This window comes from Phyllopteryx taeniolatus, chromosome 3 (assembly GCF_024500385.1).
Source record: "Phyllopteryx taeniolatus isolate TA_2022b chromosome 3, UOR_Ptae_1.2, whole genome shotgun sequence".
NCBI lineage: Eukaryota > Metazoa > Chordata > Actinopteri > Syngnathiformes > Syngnathidae > Phyllopteryx > Phyllopteryx taeniolatus.
Window position 1 is genome coordinate 29,139,509 of NC_084504.1, and position 19,752 is coordinate 29,159,260.

At 43.8% G+C, this 19,752-nt stretch overlaps 1 protein-coding gene across 2 annotated transcripts in view; it reads right to left on the reverse strand.

Moving 5' to 3' along the window:
* pias2 (protein inhibitor of activated STAT, 2) overlaps positions 1 to 19,752 on the reverse strand; it is a 90,448-nt gene that overhangs the window by 7,968 nt on the left and 62,728 nt on the right. For both annotated transcript variants that reach the window (XM_061768342.1, XM_061768341.1), the window contains exons 11-13: positions 9,165 to 9,354; positions 8,888 to 9,024; positions 8,767 to 8,804 (exon numbers count right to left, since the gene is read on the reverse strand). In XM_061768342.1, the coding sequence (XP_061624326.1) occupies positions 8,767 to 8,804; positions 8,888 to 9,024; positions 9,165 to 9,354 (365 nt within the window). The remainder of the gene's footprint in view (positions 1 to 8,766; positions 8,805 to 8,887; positions 9,025 to 9,164; positions 9,355 to 19,752) is intronic.

The window sequence follows — 19,752 nt, forward strand, 5'->3', positions numbered from 1 at the left end:
TATTCCCTCTTCTCTCGGCTTCAAAATGGTTTGCTTTACTCCTTCAAGTTTGCTTAATAGCAAATGCAGTTTTCACAGGTGAAACCCAAAGCCAAAAACAAGCACTATCTAATGTTTAAGCAATCAATCTCAAAGGCAATACCTGAGCAACTACAAACACCCATCAGCCACGTTCCAATACTTTTGGTCACTTGAAAAGTGGGTGGCTTCAGACAAAAGGTGCTCTGTCCTGAGCTGTTTAACACATCTAAATGTAAATACCATGAAATAAAAGCTGGAATTCTGAACTTTTGTCTTGTTTTCATCTTTTGATTTGAAACCTAAATGCCTTCAGTATACAACAAAAACAAAGGAATTGGTGTTCCAATAATTTTGGAGGGGACTGTACATCTCCGATTTTTGCAGATGATGTGGTTTCGTTGGCCTCATCAAGCAGCGATCTTCGACTCTCACCAGAGAGGCTCAAAGCAGAATCTGAAGCAATTGGGATGAAAATCAGCAGTTCCAAATCAGAGGCCATGGTCCTAAGTCGGAAAAGGGTGGAGTGCACTCCCCAGGTCGGGGATGAGATGTGGAGGAGTTCAAGTATCTTGGGGTCTTGTTCACAAGTGAGGGAAGAATGGAATGCGAGATCGACAGGCGGATCGGTGCAGCATCTGCAGTAATGTGCACACTGCATCGGTCTGTCTGTTAAATTATTGCTGAGATTTGATTATTCTTAAACAGCATATGGATTACTATAGCACACACTAGTGTCAAGTTGTAAGACTGCAGCTGTTCAGAGGTGTTTTTTTTTTTGTTTTTTTTCTCTCTCTCCACCTTCAATGTACCCAATGCACATCAGCTCGCTTGCACAATTGACGAAAGCTTGAGACGTCATATGGCTAGATGACCCTTTCACTCCTGGTGCCAGATGGCTAAAATAAATAAAAGGTTAAGACACAACAAAAACTACAGAGGAGGAATAAACACACATAAGATCGATTAACATTCACATTATTGATTTAATTGATGGTGTTAGGGGATATAACAGCATTTAAACAATTACACAACAGCACGAGGCTTGCTGGGAAATATTCTAATAGCAACGGCATGTTTTTTAAGATGACGTCACTGCTCACGTCACCATGGCGGCCTGCAGTCAGAGGATTTCGCAGCGTGCCTCGCGACGTATTGTTGCTTAAATGATGTTTGAAGTCAGTTAATCACCTAACACCATCAATAATTGTAATAATGTGAATGTTAATTGATCTTATGTGTGTTTATTCCCCCTCTGCGTCTTTTGTTGTGTCATTACTTTTTTTTTAAGCACATTTTTAGGCACATATATCTTTAGGAAGGTTTGTAATTTAACAACACCCATCTAGCTTTCTTGTATTTGGATCACATCTGGTCCTGGCATGTTTTTTTGGGGGGAGGGGGGTATTTACTCATAATACACATGCCTACCAAATTTCATGTTCCTGGCTGTTGGTGAAGTATTTCTGTAGTTTTCTTAAAGGGACCGTGAAGTCATTTCTTTATTTTTTTTTTCAAAACATTTACAATTGAAGTGGGAAAAATATGCAGAGACTGAAACAATTTAGTACTGGATTGTTGAGATACAGTAAACACCTTGTCCAGATTTTTTGGGCGGGGCTAAAAACTAGCCCAATGACGCAAATGGGCTGGGGTGTATACTATCTAACGTGAATCAGCCTTCCCCACGATATAAGTACTGAGCGCTGTCATTTCATCAGAGGTTATCCGTCAGAATTGCGAGTTCGTAATAAAATCTTGGTCCATTTCTACCACCCGTGTGAAATTAGCCATAAGGCTATGCCGACAAAACCCCCCAAAACACTTCTACCGTGAAGTGTCATGCCACGCGCGGTACACAGAGCAAGAAGATTACGATTTTGATGGTTCCACTGCCATTTGGCCTGCTAATAGCTAGTTGTGGATGTACCTCACCGAACTCCTCCCTTGCCCGAGTTTTGCTTCAGCGACCACCAAAGCTGCATTCCACTTGGCCAGCCAGTACCCATCAGCTGCCTCAGGAGTCCCACAGGCCAAAAAGGCCCGATAGGACTCCTTCTTCAGCTTGACGGCATCCCTCACCGTTGGGTCCGGCTCGGGGATTGCTAATAAATTCTTTAAAAATCAGACAATGTGATTTTCTGGATTTTTTTCCCTCATTTTGTCTCTCATAGGTGAGGTATTGGTGTCCACCAATGGATTTGGGGATTGCCGCCACGACAGGCACCGACCACCTTACGGCCACAGCTCAGCAATGGAGGCGCGGCACATGGTCCACTCGGACTCAATGTCCCCTGCCTCCCCAGGAAATGAGCAAATTTCTGTCGGAGGTGGGAGTTGAAACTCCTTCTGACTGGGGATTCTGCCAGACGTTCCCGGCAGACCCTCACAATACGTTTGGGCCTGCCAGGTCGGACCGGCATCTTCCCCCACCATCGGAGCCAACTCTCCACCAGGTGGTGATCAGCTCCTTCCCTCTCTTCACCCGAGTGTCACGACCATAAAGTTGAACTGCGACCCAGTGTGTCCTGGTGCCAAGTGCAAGTGTGGACAACCTTATGCTTGAACATGGTGTTCGTTATGGACAATCCGTGATGAGCACAGAAGTCCAATAACAGAACACCGCTCTGGTTCTGATCGGTGGGGCCGTTCCTCCCAATCACGCCCTTCCAGGTCTCACTGTCATTGCCCACGTTAGCATTGAACTCCCCCAGCAGAACGATGGACTCACCAGCAGGAGCACTCTCCAGCACCCTCTCCAAGGACGCCAAAAAGGGTGGGTACTCTGAACTGCTGTTTGGTGCATAGGCACAAACAACAGTCAGGACCCGTCCCCCCACCCGAAGGCGGAGGGAGGCTACCCTCTCGTCCACCGGGATGAACCCCAACGTACAGGCGCCGAGCCGGGGGGCAATAATTATACCCACACCTGCTCAGCGCCTCTCACCGTGGGCAACTCCAGAGCGGAAGAGAGTCCAACCCCTCTCGAGAGGACTGGTACCAGAGCCTAAGCTGTGTGTGGAGGCGAGTCCGACTATATCTAGTCGGAACTTATCGACCTCACACACCAGTTCGGACTCCTTCCCTGCCAGAGAGGTGACATTCCACATCCCTAGAGCCAGCTTCTGTAGCCGGGGATCGGATCGTCAAGGTCCCTGCCTTCGGCCGCTGCCCAGCTCACACTGCACCCGACCCCTATGGCCCCTCCCACAGATGGTAAGCCCATTGGAAGGGGGACCCACGTTACCCTTTCGGGCCGTGCCCGACCGGGCCCCGTGGGTGCAGGCCACTGTGCTCTTAGGAACCTTATGTGTAGCAGAATTTTTTTTGTAACCTTGGCCAGATCTGTGCCTTTCCACAATTCTGTCTCTGAGCTCTTCAGGCAGTTCCTTTGACCTCATGATTCTCATTTGCTCTGACATGCACTGTGAGCTGTAAGGTCTTATATAGACGGGTGTGTGGCTTTCCTAATCAAGTCCAATCAGTATAATCAAACACAGCGGGACTCCAATGATGGTGTAGAACCATCTCAAGGATGAGCAGAAGAAACGGACAGCACCTGAGTCAAATATATTGAGTGTCACAGCAAAAGGTCTGAATATTTATGGCTGTGTGATAGTTCAGTTTTTCTTTTTTCAATAAATTGCAAAAATTTCAACAATCCGTTGTTTTCTGTCAATATAGGGTGCTGTGTGTACATTGAGGGGAAAAAATGAACATAAATGATTTTAGCAAAGGTGGCATAGTGAGCCACTGGTTAGCACATCTGCCTCACAGTTCTGAGGACCGGGGTTCAAATCCTGGCTGTGTGATATTTCAGTTTTTCTCCCCCCCATTCTTACCAGTTCTCTCCAACAAAGACACTTTTGTCTCTGCATAGCTGATATACCGACCAAAAGTTTTGGATGTCCTCCTGTCAAATGTGACTGATAGGCAACAATGGAATTACTATTCGTCGCCTTTTTCAGGAACTCAAATAAAGCAAAATGAACCATTGGACAAAAATTATCATACCCTTAACTAAATATTGTGTTGCACAATCTTTTGAGACAACTACTGCAACAATTTCTAACTTTGAATACCATATTGGGCCCCAGAATGCCTTGAGATTTCATTTTATTTTTTGCACAGTTTCAATGCACGCTGTGCCAGATGCGGCAACACAGCCCCAGAACATAATCATGCATAGTGTAATGAGTGTTCTGTGCTTTGTATCCTTCCTTTTTGCATCTGTAAACATCGAGCTGATGTGACTTCCAAAGAGCTCCACTTTTGTCTCATCTGTCCGAGAGACATTCTCCTTGAAGCTTTGTGGAATGTCGATATGCATTTCGGCAAAATCCAGTGTTGTCAGTTTCAAGTTATTTCAGTTACCATAATGGGTTTTTCCTTTCGTTAACGGAAGGGTACAAAAAAATTTGTCCAGGTGTGTAAATTGATATTCTATTTTGCTAGCCTGTGGTCTGTGGGACCTGCTGTGGGGTATTTTCTGGTGAGGGGTGGGGGTGGGGGGTCCACCTCCCACATTCGGGGGCGGGTCGTGGGTGCTGGCTGGAATGTGGGGAGATTCCCGGGGCCGGTGCTGCAGGGCTGGGTGAGGCAGGCCTCTCTTTCTGTGGTTGTCCTGCCTGATGAGCTCGGCCGACCTGCAGGAGCCATGCCTCTAAATCCCTCAATCCCCACACTCTTACATAATTCACTGTAAATATGTTTTCTTTTTTTCACTAGTCACATCAGAGCACATACACATATTCAGGGTTTATATATATATATTTAATTGAATACACTACAAAGACAAGATATTTAATGTTCAAAACTTGTTTGTTTTTAGAAAATAATCATGAACTTAGAATTTTATGGCTGCAACACATTCCAAAAAAGCTGGGACAGGGTCACGTTTACCACTGTGTAACATTACCTTTTCTTTTAACAACATTCAATAAAGGTTTGGGAACTGAGGACACTAATTCTTGAAGCTTTGTAGGTGGAATTCTTTCCCATTCTTGCTTTATGTACAGCTTCATCTGTTCAACAGTCCGGAGTCGCCGTTGTCGTATTTTACGCTTCATAATGTGCCACACATTTTCAATGGGAGACAGGTCTGGACTGCAGGCAGGCCAGTCTCGTACCCGCACTCTTTTACTACGAAGCCACGCTGTTGTAACAAGTGCAGAATGTGGTTTCGCATTGTCTTGTTGAAATAAGCAGGGGCGTCCATGAAAAAGACGTTGCTTGGATGGCAGCATATGTTTCTCCAAAACCTGTATGGACCTTTCAGCAGTAATGGTGCCTTCACATATGTGTAAGTTACCCATGCCATTGGGACTAACACAGCCCTATACCATCACAGATGCTGGCTTTGGAACTTTGCATCCATAACAGTCTGGATGGTTTCTTTCCTCTTTGGCCCGAAGGACACGATGTCCACAATTTCTAAAAACAATTTGAAATCTGGACTCGTCGGACCACAGAACACTTTTCCACTTTGCATCAGTCCATCTTAGATGAGCTCGGGCCCAGAGAAGCCAGCGGCATTTCTGGGTGTTGTTGATAAATGGCTTTTGCTTTGCATAGTAGAGTTTTAAGTTGCACTTACGGATATAGCGCCGAACTGTATTTACTGACATTGGTTTTCTGAAGTGTTCCCATGTGATGGTATCCTTTACACATTGATGTCCGTTTTTGATGCAGTGCCGCGTGAGGGATCGAAGGTCACGGGCATTCAATGTTGGTTTTCGGCCTTGCCGCTTACATGCAGTGATTTCTCCAGATTCTCTGAACCTTTTGATGATATCATGGACCGTAGATGATGAAATCCCTAAATTCCTTGCAATTGTATGTTGAGGAACATTATCCTTAAACTGTTGGACTATTTTCTCACTCACTTGTTCACAAAGAGGTGAACCTCGCCCCATATTAGCTTGTGAATGACTGAGCAATTCAGGGAGGCTCCTTTTCTACCCAATCACGGCAACCACCTGTTCCCAATTAGTCTGTTCACCTGTGGGATGTTCCAAACATGATGTTTGATGAGCATTCCTCAACTTTCTCAGTCTTTTTTGCCACCTGTCCCAGCTTTTTTGGAACAGTTTGCAGCCATAAAATTCCAAGTTAATGATTATTTGCTAAAAACAATGAAGTTTATCAGTTTGAACATTAAATATCTTGTCTTTGTAGTGTATTCAATTAAATATAGGTTGAACATGATTTGCAAATCATTGTATTCTGTTTTTATTTATTTATTTACAACGTCCCAACTTCATTGGATTTAGGGTTGTACTTCTAACGGTCATTGTGCATGCGAAACTGTGCCAATTCACTTGCATGTGTCCGCAGACATGCAACCCTATTTGCTGGGTATGGGGCTACTCACTCATTGTGACAAATAACTTATGACTATGTGAATTTCTTGGCTTTCCCCTCACTCACACTCTGGTCCTATAGATGTTTATAATTTACATAGCCACTCCCACCACACTTCAGTTGTTCAGCCAGGTTCACGACCCTTGTCCTGCATGCCCCCCATCCTTGTTCTGTTCTATCTTGTCCTTCCCTCACAGGGTGTAGCACTACTGCCACATCCAACACTCATATCTGTGTCATTGTTCTAGGTATATAATTTACTTTCCTCATCTTGATTACAGCTAGTGCTTTGTCTTTTGTTGTCTTCTTTTCTCACTCCCCTCCAGAAACCTTGTTCTGTTCGACTGATCGACTTTGATTCTCAATAAAGATCCATTAAAATAAGAAGAAACCACAGCGGTACCCTAAAAAGTCCACTGTGACACAAAACTGTTCCGACATGAAAGGGATACAGAATTTAAAATGCAGTTTTTAAATTTCATTTATTAAGGTAGAAAAAAAAAAAAAAATTCAAAGTTACTTGGCCACGTGTGAAAAAGTAACAGCGCCCTAAACCTAATAAGTGGTTGGGCCATCCTCAGCGGCAACAACTGAAATCAAGCGTTTTCTATAACTGGCAATGAGTCTTTCACATCTCTGTGGAGACATTTTGGCCCACTCTTCCTTGCAGAATTGTTTGAATTCAGCATGAACGGCCTTTTTAAGGTCATGCCTGTGCCTTTCAGTTGGATTCAAGTCTGGACTTTGACTAGGCCACTCCAAAAACATTCATTTAGTTTTTTTAAGCCATTCAGAAGTTGACTTACTGGTGTATTTTGGATCGTTATCATGCTGCAGAATACAAGTGCGTTTCCGCTTTAAGTAAACTGATGGCTGAACATTTTTCTTCATGATTTTCTGCTAAGGAGCAGAATTCATAGTTCCATCTATCACAGCAAGTTGTCCAGGTCCTGAAGGAGCAAAGCAGCCTAAGACCATGACACTACCACCACCATGTTTGACTGGAGATATGACATTCTTTTTCTGAAATGCTGAACGCCAGATGTAACGACACACGCACCTTTCAAAAAGCTAAACTTTCATCTCGTCAGTCCGTATAATATTTTCCCAAAAGTCTTAGGAATCATTTAGATAGATTTATTTATTTTATTTTTTTTACAAAAGAAAGACAAGCCTTTATGTTCTTTTTGGTCAGCAGTGGTTTTGCCTTGGAGCTCTTCCGTGGATGCCATTTTTGCCCAGTCTCTTCCTTAATGTTGGGTCATGAAAACTGACCTTAACTGAGGCAAGGGAGGCCTGCAGTTCTTTAGAAGTTGTCCTGGATTCCTTTGTGGCCTCCTGAATGAGTCATTGTTGTTCTCTTGGGGAAATCTTTGGAGGCCAGCCACTCCTGGGAAGGTTCACCATTGTTCCATGTTTTCTCCATGTGAGGATAATGGCTCTCCCTATGGTGCGCTGGAATCCTAAAGCTTTAGAAATGGCTTTTGTAACCCTTTCCAGACTGACAGATGTCAATTACTTTATTTCTCTACTGATCTAGAATTTCTTTGGCTCGTGTCATTTTTTGGGATCTTATGTCAAACAATTTTGTAAGGACAGATTCTGTTTAAGTGATTTCTTGATTGAACAGGTCTGGAGGTAATCAGGCTTGGGTGTGACAAGTCAAAATGAACCAAAATTGTGATTAGCCACAATTAATTCATGATTTAACAAGGGGGCTAATTACTTTTTCCACAAAGGGCCAGGTAACTTTTTTTTTTTCTTTGCTTTACAAATGAAATCATTTTAAAACAGCATTTTAAGTTCACTTGGGATATAAGTGTCTGATATTTACATTTGTTTTGATGTTTTGATGTTTGTTTTAAAAAATAAAGTGGAGAAACTATGCAAAAATATAAGAATTTGTAATACTTTTTCACTGCACTGTATTTAGCATCATAACTAGAGAATGATAATGTTTACAATCCAAGGTGTCTTCATTATCCCAGAGGCAGCAGTTTGTATATTTTGTATCTTGTACCTCCAAAAATAATCAGGAGGTCAAACTACTACACTGTTGTGGTCTATTCTTCTACATTCGTTGCACTGTTGAGTGAAATTTGTTATATTTTTCTACATTTATATTATTTGCCTTATTGGCTTGGTATTCTAATATCATGTTGGGGGTACTGTTTTAAATATTGACGATGAGGAGAGCTCATCTCTGCAGTGAATAAATATATGCATGTATAAGCATACTGCAATATAAGGTAGTAGTATAATAAGCAGTTATACAAAAATATACCAGGGTATATATATAAAAAAAAAAAGAAAAAAAAAAGTGAAAAGATGTACAATTGATTTGCGATTATTGCAGTCCAAGGCATTCATGGGAGAGTAACATACCTGAGGATCCGCTTGAATTAAAGAAAACAAATCCAGGCCTACACAAAGGAGACAAATTAATGAGATTATTTACAGTTTAACAGCCCAGACCATACTAATAGCCCAGAGATAGTCGACTCACTCTGCATATCTGTGGGGATGGTAGCCAAGGTTTGGTGGAAGGGTACTGCATAATCAGCTAGTGTCGAGGTCAGATATGATGGGTCCAAGGCCTGAACAGTTGGCACGCGCAAATTGGAAGGCTGATAGGGCAATACTCTAAGACAGAGCCAGAATTTAGTATTTAGGATCAACAATAATGTATGGAATTGCAGCTTGTACAAAACTACATCAAATATCAGAATCAATGTATTCAATGAACAAGGTTTATAGAGGCAGTATTTTGTGTTCCAACTAACCCCTTTGCATGCATGTCCTCATTTTTTGAAACATAAACACAGCGTTTCTTAAGAGGAGGATCTGTGCCATCGTCGTCGTCGTCATCGGAGGATGAGCTTCCCAGAGTCAAATCAATGACATCAGTCTTCTTGGTGGGACAGGGCTCAGCAGAATGTGGAGCCATCAAAGATTGTCGCAAATAAGCCGAGGCTAAAAACAACAACAAACATCATGTAAGAATCTTTTTTAAGAATCTTTAATACTACAACAGTGATGGGACACAAACGTGAGTTGGAGTCCCATTTTGTGTGGGTTGTGGACAGTGAGTAAAACATTATTGGGTCTACAATGGTGCTGAACAGTGCGCAATGAACTAGTTTGTACAGTAGCGTACGAATACGTTGTATGAAGTACAAGAAGGCACGCTCAGTTACCACCGTACCTACTGTTTTGTTGGTCATAAAACGAGGACCCCTGCACAGTGAAATATTTAATGTGCATCCCAGGTCAGACTAATCTGTTCTATTTTGATAGGCATGTGTCAGAAAACCTATTACTGGGGGTGTAAGGGTACATGTCATCGGATTCAGATTTTTCAGTATGGTACAGAGACATAGTGAGTTTAATTAAAGAAGGAATTATGTAAGGGACAGGAAGTGTAGATGTCTCGCGCTCTAGTGACTAGTTTACACCGAAAACAAATACAGTGCAACTAAGCCCCTGGCTTGCGGACATCATGTCTGGTAATAAGCTTTTGGTGGTATGTCAACTCATCAATGTCTCGTCCATCCATCCATGCAATTTCTTCCGTTTATTAAGCAGAGCAGTCCAGACTTGCCTCTCTGCGGCCACTTCATCCAGCTCTTCCAGGGGGATCCCGAGGCATTTCTAGGCCAAACAGGAGATATACAGTGGGGCAAAAAAGCGGAACTCCGGGCGAATCTCATCCACCCCTGGGGCCTTGCCACCGAGGAGCTTTTTAACCACCTCGGTGAGCTCCTCCCCAGAGATAGGAGAGCCTGCCTCAGATAACCCACACTCTGCTCCCTCATGGGAAGGCGTGTCGGTGGAATTGAGGAGGTCTTCGAAGTATTCTCCACAGCGACTCACAACATCCTGAGTCGAGGTCAGCAGCGCCTCATCCCCACAATACACAGTGTTGGTGGTGCACTGCTTTCCTCTCCTGAGACGCCGGATGGTGGACCAGAATTTCCTCGAAGCCGTCCGGAAGTCTTTCTCCATGGCCTCACTGAACTCCTCCCATACCAGAGTTTTTGCTTCAGCGACCACAGAGCTGCATTCCGCTTGGCCAGTCGGTACCCATCAGCTGCCTTAGGAGTCCCACAGGCCAAAAAGGCCCGATTGGACTCCTTCTTCAGCTTGACGGCATCCCTCACCGTTGGGTCCGGTTCGGGGATTGCTAACAAATTCTTTAAAAATCAGAAAATTTGATTTTCTGGATTTGTTTTCTCATTTTGTCTCTCATAGGTGAGGTATACCTATGATGACAATTACAGGCCTCTCTCATCTTTTTAAGTGGGAGAACTTGCACAATTGGTGGCTGCCTTAAATATTTTTTTGCCCCACTCTAGTCTCTCCAGTGTGTCCTGGGTCATCCCCTGAGCCTCCTCCCGGTGGGACGTGTCCGTAACAACTCACAGATGAGGCACCTCATCTGACTCCTCTCAATGCAGTGGATCAGCGGCCCAACTCTGAGCCCCTCGGAGTTGACCGAGCTTCACACCCTATCTCTAAGGGAGAACCCCAACACCCTGTGGAGGAAACTCACTCGGTCATGACCCACAGCTCGTGAGCATAGGCAAGTGTAGGAACGTAGTATTGACTGGTAAATCAAGCGCTTCGCCTTTCAGCTCCACTCCTTCTTCACCATGACAGACCGATACAGGGTCTGTATGACTGCAGACGCTGTGACAATCTGACTGTCGATCTCCCACTCCATTCTTCCGTCATTCATGAACAAGACCACAAGACAGAGCGGCTGAAATAAGTATTTAACACATCACCATTTTTCTCACAATATACATAAGCAGTCTTTAAACCTTGAAGGTTCCGTAGGCTTCTTTTATGAACCTTGAGTTTCAGTTCTTTCCATTGATTTTCGATTGGATTCAAGTCAGGTGATAGGCTGCGCCATTCTAGCAGTTTTATTTTTATTTTTTGAAACCAATTGAGAGTTTCCTTGGCAGGATTTTTTGGATCGTTATCCTGCTGCAATGTCCACCTTAGTTTCATTTTCACCAATCTTGTAGATGGCAGCAGATTTTTGTGTCTCGGTACATTTGCCCATTCATCCTTCCTTCAATGTAAAGTTAACCAGTACCATTTACTGAAAAGCAGCCCCACACCATCATGTTCCCACCTCTGAACTTCACTGTTGGTATGGTGTTTTTAGGGTGATGTGCAGTGCCATTTCTCCTCCAAACGTGGTGTGCATTATGGCATCCAAACAGTTAAATTTTGCTCTCATCCGACCAGACTATATTCTCCCAGTATTTAACTGGCTTGTCTAAATGTCGTTCAGCAAACTTTAAATAAGCTTTGACATGCTTTTTTTTTTTCAGCAATGGTGCATGGTGAGCGTGCATACAGGCCATGGGGGCGGAGTGCATTAGTCACTGTTTTCCTTGTGACAACAGTACCTGCTAATTCCAGGTCTTTTTGAAGATTTCCACAGGTGGTCCTTGGCTCTTGGACAACTCTTCTGATTATTCTTTGCACTCTTCTAGCACAAATCTTTCGAGGAGCACCTGATCAAGGCAAATTTATGGTGGTATGATTGGCTTTCCACTTATGTATTATGGCCCCAACCGTGCTCACTGGAACGTTCAGAAGCTTAGATATGCGCGTGTAACCAATGCCATCCATCCATCCATTTTCCTCCGCTTATCCGAGGTCGGGTCGCAGGGGCAGCAGCTTCAGCAGGGATGCCCAGACTTCCCTCTCCCCAGCCACTTCCTCCTGTTCTTCCGAGGCGTTCCCAGGCCAGCCGAGAGACATAGTCTCTCCAGCGTGTCCTGGGTCGTCCCCGTGGTCTCCTCCCGGTGGGACGTGCCCGGAACACCTCACCAGGGCGGCTTCCGGGAGGCATCCTGATCAGATGCCCGAGCCACCTCAACTGGCTCCTCTCAATCCGGAGGAGCAGCGGCTGCACTCTGAGTCCCTCCCTGATGACTGAGCTTCTCACCCTCTCTCTAAGGGAGAGCCCGGACATCCTGCCGAGGAAACTCATTTCGGCCGCTTGGTCTTGTTCTTTCAGTCATCACCCACAGCTTGTGACCATAGGTGAGGGTAGGAATGTCCATTGACCGGTAAATTGAGAGCTTCGCTTTTCGGTTTAGCTCCTTCTTCACCACAACGGACTGATACAAAGTCTGCATCACTGCAGATGCTGCACCGATCCGCCTGTCGACCTCCCATTCCATTCTTCCCTCACTTTGGATTTGGTTTTAATTTAATTGGTTTATGCATCTTTAATGTCCGATTAGGTATTGTTGGGCTTAGTCTAACCTGTAACATTTGTGAATCATGATAGACGAGTCTGGCCTCCATTTGCACTGTGGCTCTATGCAGGAACTCAGCAAGCTTACACCAAATAAGTCATTCTCTTGAAAATAGTCTAGAAACAAGTCGATGCAGACTCTACTGGTTTGTTTTCGACTATTTGTAACCTGATGAAGTGAGTGCTTGATGTATTTAATTTTATTATTGTGCTCAGAGGAATGTTTTGTGCAGTAAAGAAAAATGCTAATCGCGATTAGCGACATAGCATGCTATTTTTTTGCTTCTTGCATGCAAAATATAGAGGTTTAAATAAGCTTTAAATTTAAAGAGAGACTTTAATGTACAGCGGACTATGGATACACTCTTTGGACCCTGCTGTGAAAACAAAGTTGTCTGGTCCGCTTGTCTGGTTTGTGGTTTGGCTAAGCTGCTTTGGTGAGAGGGGTGCTCAGCTGTAGCTGCCTTAGCTCGAGTGGTCACTTCTCTTCCCGCCACCATCTATCGATTGAACTGAGGATTTGAAATTTAAAAAGAAACTTAAAGAGCAGGTTAATCTGCTTGTTTCGGACACTGGTGGCTTTGTGGTGATTGGGAACGAGCACTAGGACCGGGCCATTTATTCCCCCAGGTGGTATTTCATCGTTTTTGTTTTGCGATTCAGCAGTGTTACACTCCAAAGGAAATCGGAAAGGTCGCAAACATGCCGGAGAACACCTAAAACACACTCCACTGAGAAGAGGAAGATACCAGTTTGTGAGGCAGATTGTTGTTTTTCCCCATGTCGTCACTGAGGAATGTAAACACTAGATGCCTACTAGCCTATGGCTTTGTTTCTTTTGTTGCTGAAAAGAAGATTTTTTCAATTAAAAAAAGGAATGTAATATTGCAGTTGTATGCATTTTACATGGCTTTATTAATTGAAATACATTTTTGGGTTGTAGGAACTAAAATAGTTTTGTCATTTAAATATACAATTTAGTCAAATTGGTAATGGGGTAATGCTTAACTAACCGAGTTAAAAATGTGTAGAATAATTTATTAAACGAGTTATCTTAAGTTACATAGAACTTCAATGTTCTATCCCAATTAATTAAGAGTTCAAATACAACTACATTGTCATTGTTCAATAAGAAAATATGATATATTTTTTAAATGTTGACCTTATGCAAATAAAGTTGTCAGAAATACACTATGTATTATTTTTTCGGGATAACATATTTAAAATGCATTACTAATATATACTTTAAAGCAGTGTTTGATACTTCACCTTACCTTTAAGTAAAAAAACAAAAACGCTTATTATTTCAATATTTAAACTCACTGTTTTTGGTATAATTCTTTTTTGTGTGTGTAAGAATGGTTAGACAGGGTTGTAGGATTTTATTAGCTAATTTCAAGAAGCAAATATTAAGAATAAAAATATGTATGTACTAAAACCCCAATTCCAATGAAGTTGGGCCGTTGTGTTAAACAAAAATAAAAACAGAATACAATGATTTGCAAATCACGTTCAACCTATATTTAATTGAATACACTAAAGACAAGATATTTAATGTTCAAACTGATAAACTTTATTGTTTTTAGCAAATAATCATGAACTTAGAATTTTATGGCTGCAACATATTACAAAAAAGACTGAGAAAATTGAGGAATGCTCATCAAACACCTGTTTGGAACATCGCACAGGTGAACAGGCTACTTGGGAACACGTGGGTAGAAAAGGAGCTTCCCTGAATTGCTCAGTCATTCACAAGCAAAGATGGGGCGAGGTTCACCTCTTTGTCAACAAGTGCGTGAGAAAATAGTCCAACAAGAATGGGTAAATGGGTAAACAGTGGTAAACATGACCCTGTTCCAGCTTTTTTGGAACGTGTGATGATTATTCATCATGATGATTCATGATTATTTGCTGAAAACAATCAAGTTTATCAGTTTGATCATTAAATATCTTGTCTTTGTAGTGTATTCAAATAAATATAGGTTGAACATGATTTGCAAATCATTGTATTCTGTTTTTATTTATGTTTAACACTAAGTCCCAACTTCATTGGAATTGGGTTTGTACTTTCTCCTAAATTAATTAAATTCTTATTTGACATATCAACACTACAGTGGTGTGGGACAGACAACACGTTTGAGACAACAACATTTAAAATTAAACACATAATGCCCAACAAGACAAATTTGCTCTTTCACGATTACACTGTCAGACTACTGCAATAAAATCTTGCATTCCGATGCCACCGCATCCCGTTTGTTACGATCACTTGGCTTCATCTTGTCAACTCAAACGCGACCGGATACACTCGTTACTTTAGTGACGACAACAATAATGGATCGTCGTGTGTTTATAAGAGCAAAATGGGGAAAAACGTGCGTTTGTGGTCACTCGTGCTCGGGAGAAGATGTTCGTTTAAGACTTGCTTGAGTTATGTTCAAGTACTTTTAATATGATAGCGATCACAAGCAGGCAACAAAACGTTCTGTAGCCTACCAAGCTAGTGCTAGCACTAATGGTTGTAAGCGAACATGCAGGCGTTCTGTCGAATCATGCTCTAAAGTTTTGGTGTGCGTGAAGTAATTGAATTACAATAAAGTAATTTCATGACAGTAAGTTAGCACCGATTATTTCTGTCATATTGGTTTGACCTGACTGATCAGAATACATGATTTCCAACCTTTATGGAGCCAAGGCACATATTTTACAACTGAAAATCTCACGGCACAACAACAAACAAAAATGTCACAAAAAGTGGATACATTTATTACTGTATGTACTTCTGCCATCTAATAGAAGACCATTCATTTGTTCTGTCTGTCATTATACCTCACTGACATAAATAGATGAACAAAGATACATTATTTATTGTAAATATATTTTTTGAGCAATTAAATACACAACTATATACAGTCAATGAACAAGTCATTTCAATAGACACATTGCTCCATCTTGTGATTGGATTGGTAATCGGTTATCGTTTTTTTAAACTCGCTGATCGGGGATCGGCCCCAAAAATCCTTATCGTGTAAAGCCTACACTAAACCTACCGTATTTTCCAGACTACAAGTCGCGACTTTTTTCCCACGCTTTCAACCCTGCGGCCCATTTAACGATGCAGCTAATCTATCGATTTTTTTTCGCTAACGGTCATCAGGAGGCGCTCTAGCATTAAGTGCAAAAACGAGACAGACAGGAGGTCAATGCGAAGAAGAAGACCCTAGTTTTTGGCGCACTCAAAGCAAAACACAGCACGACGCGAACTATTTTTCACACCCTGCTCATGGAAAGCACACGAAGAAATGCATATGATGCGGCTTTTAAGTTGAAAGCAATCAATCTTTCTAACCAGGAAGGAAATAAGAGCTGCTGCACGTAAGCTTGCCGTTAATTAATCAATGGTGAGAGGTTGGAGACGGCAGCGTGAAGAACTGATTCAATGCCAAAAGTCAACAAAGGGTTTCAGGTCATAAATGCAGAGGGACGGACCTTGAAAATGTTCTTGAGGAATGGGTGAACACAGAGAGCAAACAGCCGAGGTGTATCCACCGTGCAGATCCGACTGAAAGCCAAACAATCGCCAGCGAAATGGATATTGAAGATTTTAAAGGTGGACCATCGTGATGTCTCAGATTTATGAGACGAAAAGGCTTGTACACCAGGGAAAAAGTTGCAAACTTCCATAAATTCATTGAAACAAAAATAGCAGAGAATTCCATCGGACCAGACGACATCATAAATATGGATGAAGTACCTTTGATATGCCCTTAACTCGGACTGTTAACAAGACGGGTGTATCATCCATTATGGTGAAAACAACTGGCCGCGATAGAACACATTTGACGTGTGTTTTGAGCTGCACCGCATCCGGACAAAAGCTTCCACCAATGGTGATTTTTAGGCGGATGACTATGCCAATAAATAAATAAAGAAATAAACAAACGAACAAACTCCCGAGAGACACAGTTGACAAGTTAACAAGAAGGGGTGAATGATAGAAAGTCTAATGAATGAATGGTTAACGGAGTGCTATGGTAAGCGCCCAGGAGGAATTTTTCACCGAAAAAAAACATTGCTTGTTTTGGACAGTATGGTAACTTTACCTCGACATGAAAGTGACATTGAGAGCGACACCGACAGAGAGACTGTTAAGGTGTATGATGGAGATTTTCTGAAGCTGCTCAACTTCGACACTTAAGAAGACGACGTCAGTGATTTCAGTGCACAGGAGGAGGATGAATAAGGCCATCAATGACTTTTCTATATTGTTTGATCAGCCGTTTTACTGCCGTGTTACAGGCACCGTTTGGAAACATGATCAGCCGTTTTACTGCCGTGTTACAGGCACCGTTTGGAAACATGATCAGCCGTTTTACTGCCGTGTTACATGCACCGTTTGGAAACAATCAGTTAAGGTATGTAAATAAATATTTACAAAAACTGTCTGCGTAAATATCTCGCTTCACAAAGTGGATATCTGCGGCTTATAGTCCGGTGGGGCTAATATATGTAAAAATATTATATTAAATATACATAGAATCCGAGTGCACCATGTCCCGCGCCTCCATTGCCGAAGTGGTCGACCGGAGCTTTGGCCTGTCGTGGCGGCAATCCCAGAACCCGTTTGGTGGACACCAGCGGTGAGGGATGCCGTTAAGCTGAAGAAGGAGCCCTATCGGTCCTTTTTGGCCTGTGGGACTCCTGAGGCAGCTGATGGGTACCGGCTGGCTAAGCAGAATGCAGCTTTGGTGGTCGGTGAGGACTTCGGTGAGGCCGAAAGACTTCCGGACGGCTTTGAGGAAATTCTGGTCCACCATCCAGTCTCAGGAGGGAGAAGCATTGTACCATCAACATTGTGTATAGTGAGGATGGGGAGCTGCTGAACTCGACTCGGAAGTTGTGAGTCGGTGGGGAGAATATGTCTAAGAACTCCTCAATTCCACCAACACGCCTTCCCATGAGGAAGCAGAGTCTGTCGTCTCTGAGGAGGGCTCTCCTTTCTCTCGGGTTGAGGTCACCGAGGTGGTTAAAAAGCTCCTCTGTGGAGGGGTCCTGGGTGTGAATGAGATTTGCCCAGAGTTCCTAAAGGCTCTGGATGTTGTGGAGGTACCTCTGCAACATCGCAGGGACATCCGGGACAGTGCCTCTGGATTGGCAGACTGGGGTGTTGGTCCCCTTTATAAAAAGAGCGACCGGAGGGTGTGTTCCTACTACAGGGGGATCACAGTCTCAGCCTCCCTGGTAAGGTCTATTCAGGGACGCTGGAGGGGAGGGTCCGTCGGGAAGTCGAATCTAGATTCAGGAGTAGCAGTGTGGTTTTCGTCCAGGCCGTGGAACAGTGGACCAGCTCTACACCCTCAGCAGGGTCCTCGAGGGTGCATGGGAGTTCTCCCAACCAGTCTACATGTGTTTTGTGGACTTGGAGAGAGTGTTTGACTGTGTCCCTCGGGGAGTCCTGTGGGGGGTTCCTGTACGACCAGTGTCAGAGTTTGGTCCGCATTGCTGGCAGTAATTTTTTTTGACTCATTTCCGGTGAGGGTTGGACACAGCCAAGGCTGCCCTTTGTCACCGATTCTGTTCTTAACTTTTATGGACAGAATTTCTTGGCACAGCCGAGGCATAGAGGGGTCTGGTTTGGTGGCTTAAGTATTGCATCTTCGCTTTTTCCAGACGATGTGGTTCTGTTGGCTTCAACAAGGCCGTGATCTCCAACTCTCATTGGAGCGGTTCACAGCCGACTGTGAAGAAGCTGGGATGAGAATCAGCACCTCCAAATCAGAATCATCTTTATTTGCCAAGTATGTCCAAAAAACACACAAGGAATTTGTCTCCGGTAGTTGGAGCCGCTCTAGTACGACAACAGACAGTCAATTGACAGAGAACACTTTGGAGACATAAAGACATTGAGAAAAAACAGTCACTGAGCAATAAAGCGTTGCTAGTCACCTGGAAATGCCGGTACAATTATTATTTTTTTTGACAAATTGTGCAAAAGAAGTCCTCTAGCACTTGGAGCAGTTCGAATGACTAATATTGCAATAGTCTGGCGCAATGACCATTGTGCAAAGGGCGCAGAGACTTCAAGGAGTGTATGCAGTTTAAAGTGACGGGTAGCGCGATAATCTGGGACAATGTTGATCGCAAGAGGGAAGAAGCTGTTGGAATGTCTGCTCGTTCTAGTTTGCATTGATCGGTAGCGCCTACCTGAGGGAAGGAGCTGGAAGAGCCGGTGACCGGGATGTGGAGGGTCCGAGAGGATTTTGCACGCTCTTGTCTTAGTTCTGGCAGCGTGCAAGTCCTCAAGGGTGGGTAGGGGGGTACCGACAATCCTTTCAGCAGTTTTGATTGTCCGTTGCAGTCGGAGTTTGTCCTTTTTTTGTAGCAGCACCAAACCAGACTGTGATGGAAGAACACAGGACTGATTCGATGACCGCTGTGTAGAACTGCCTCAGCAGCTCCCGTGGCAGGCCGTGCTTTCTCAGAAGCCGCAGGAAGTACATCCTCTGCTGGGCCTATTTGAGGACGGAGTTGATGTTGGTTGCCCACTTCAGGTCCTGAGAGACTGTAATTCCGAGGAACTTGAAGGTCTCGACGGTTGACACAAGGCAGCTGGACAACGTGAGGGGCAGCTGTGGCTGTGGATGATTCCTGAAGTCCACGATCATCTCTACAGTCTTGAGCGTGTTCAGCTCCAGGTTGTGTCGGCCGCACCACAGCTCCAGCCGCTCCGCTTCCTGTCGATATGCAGACTCGTCACCATCCTTGATGAGGCCGATGACAGTTGTGTCATCTGCAAACGTGAGGAGTTTGGCAGCCGGGTGTGCTGAGGTGCAGTCGTTCGTGTAGAGAGAGAAGAGCAGCGGAGAGAGGACACAACCTTGGGGCGCCCCAGTGCTGATGCTGCGTGTGGATGAGGTGGTCTCTCCCAGCCTCACCTACTGTGTCCTGCCCGTCAGGAAGCTGCAAATCCACTGGCAGATGGCAGGTGAGACGCTGAGCTGGAGAAGCTTGGATGAAAGGAGTTCAGGGATGATGGTGTTGAACGAAGTCCACGAACAAGATCCTCGCGTAGGTCCCTGCACTGTCGA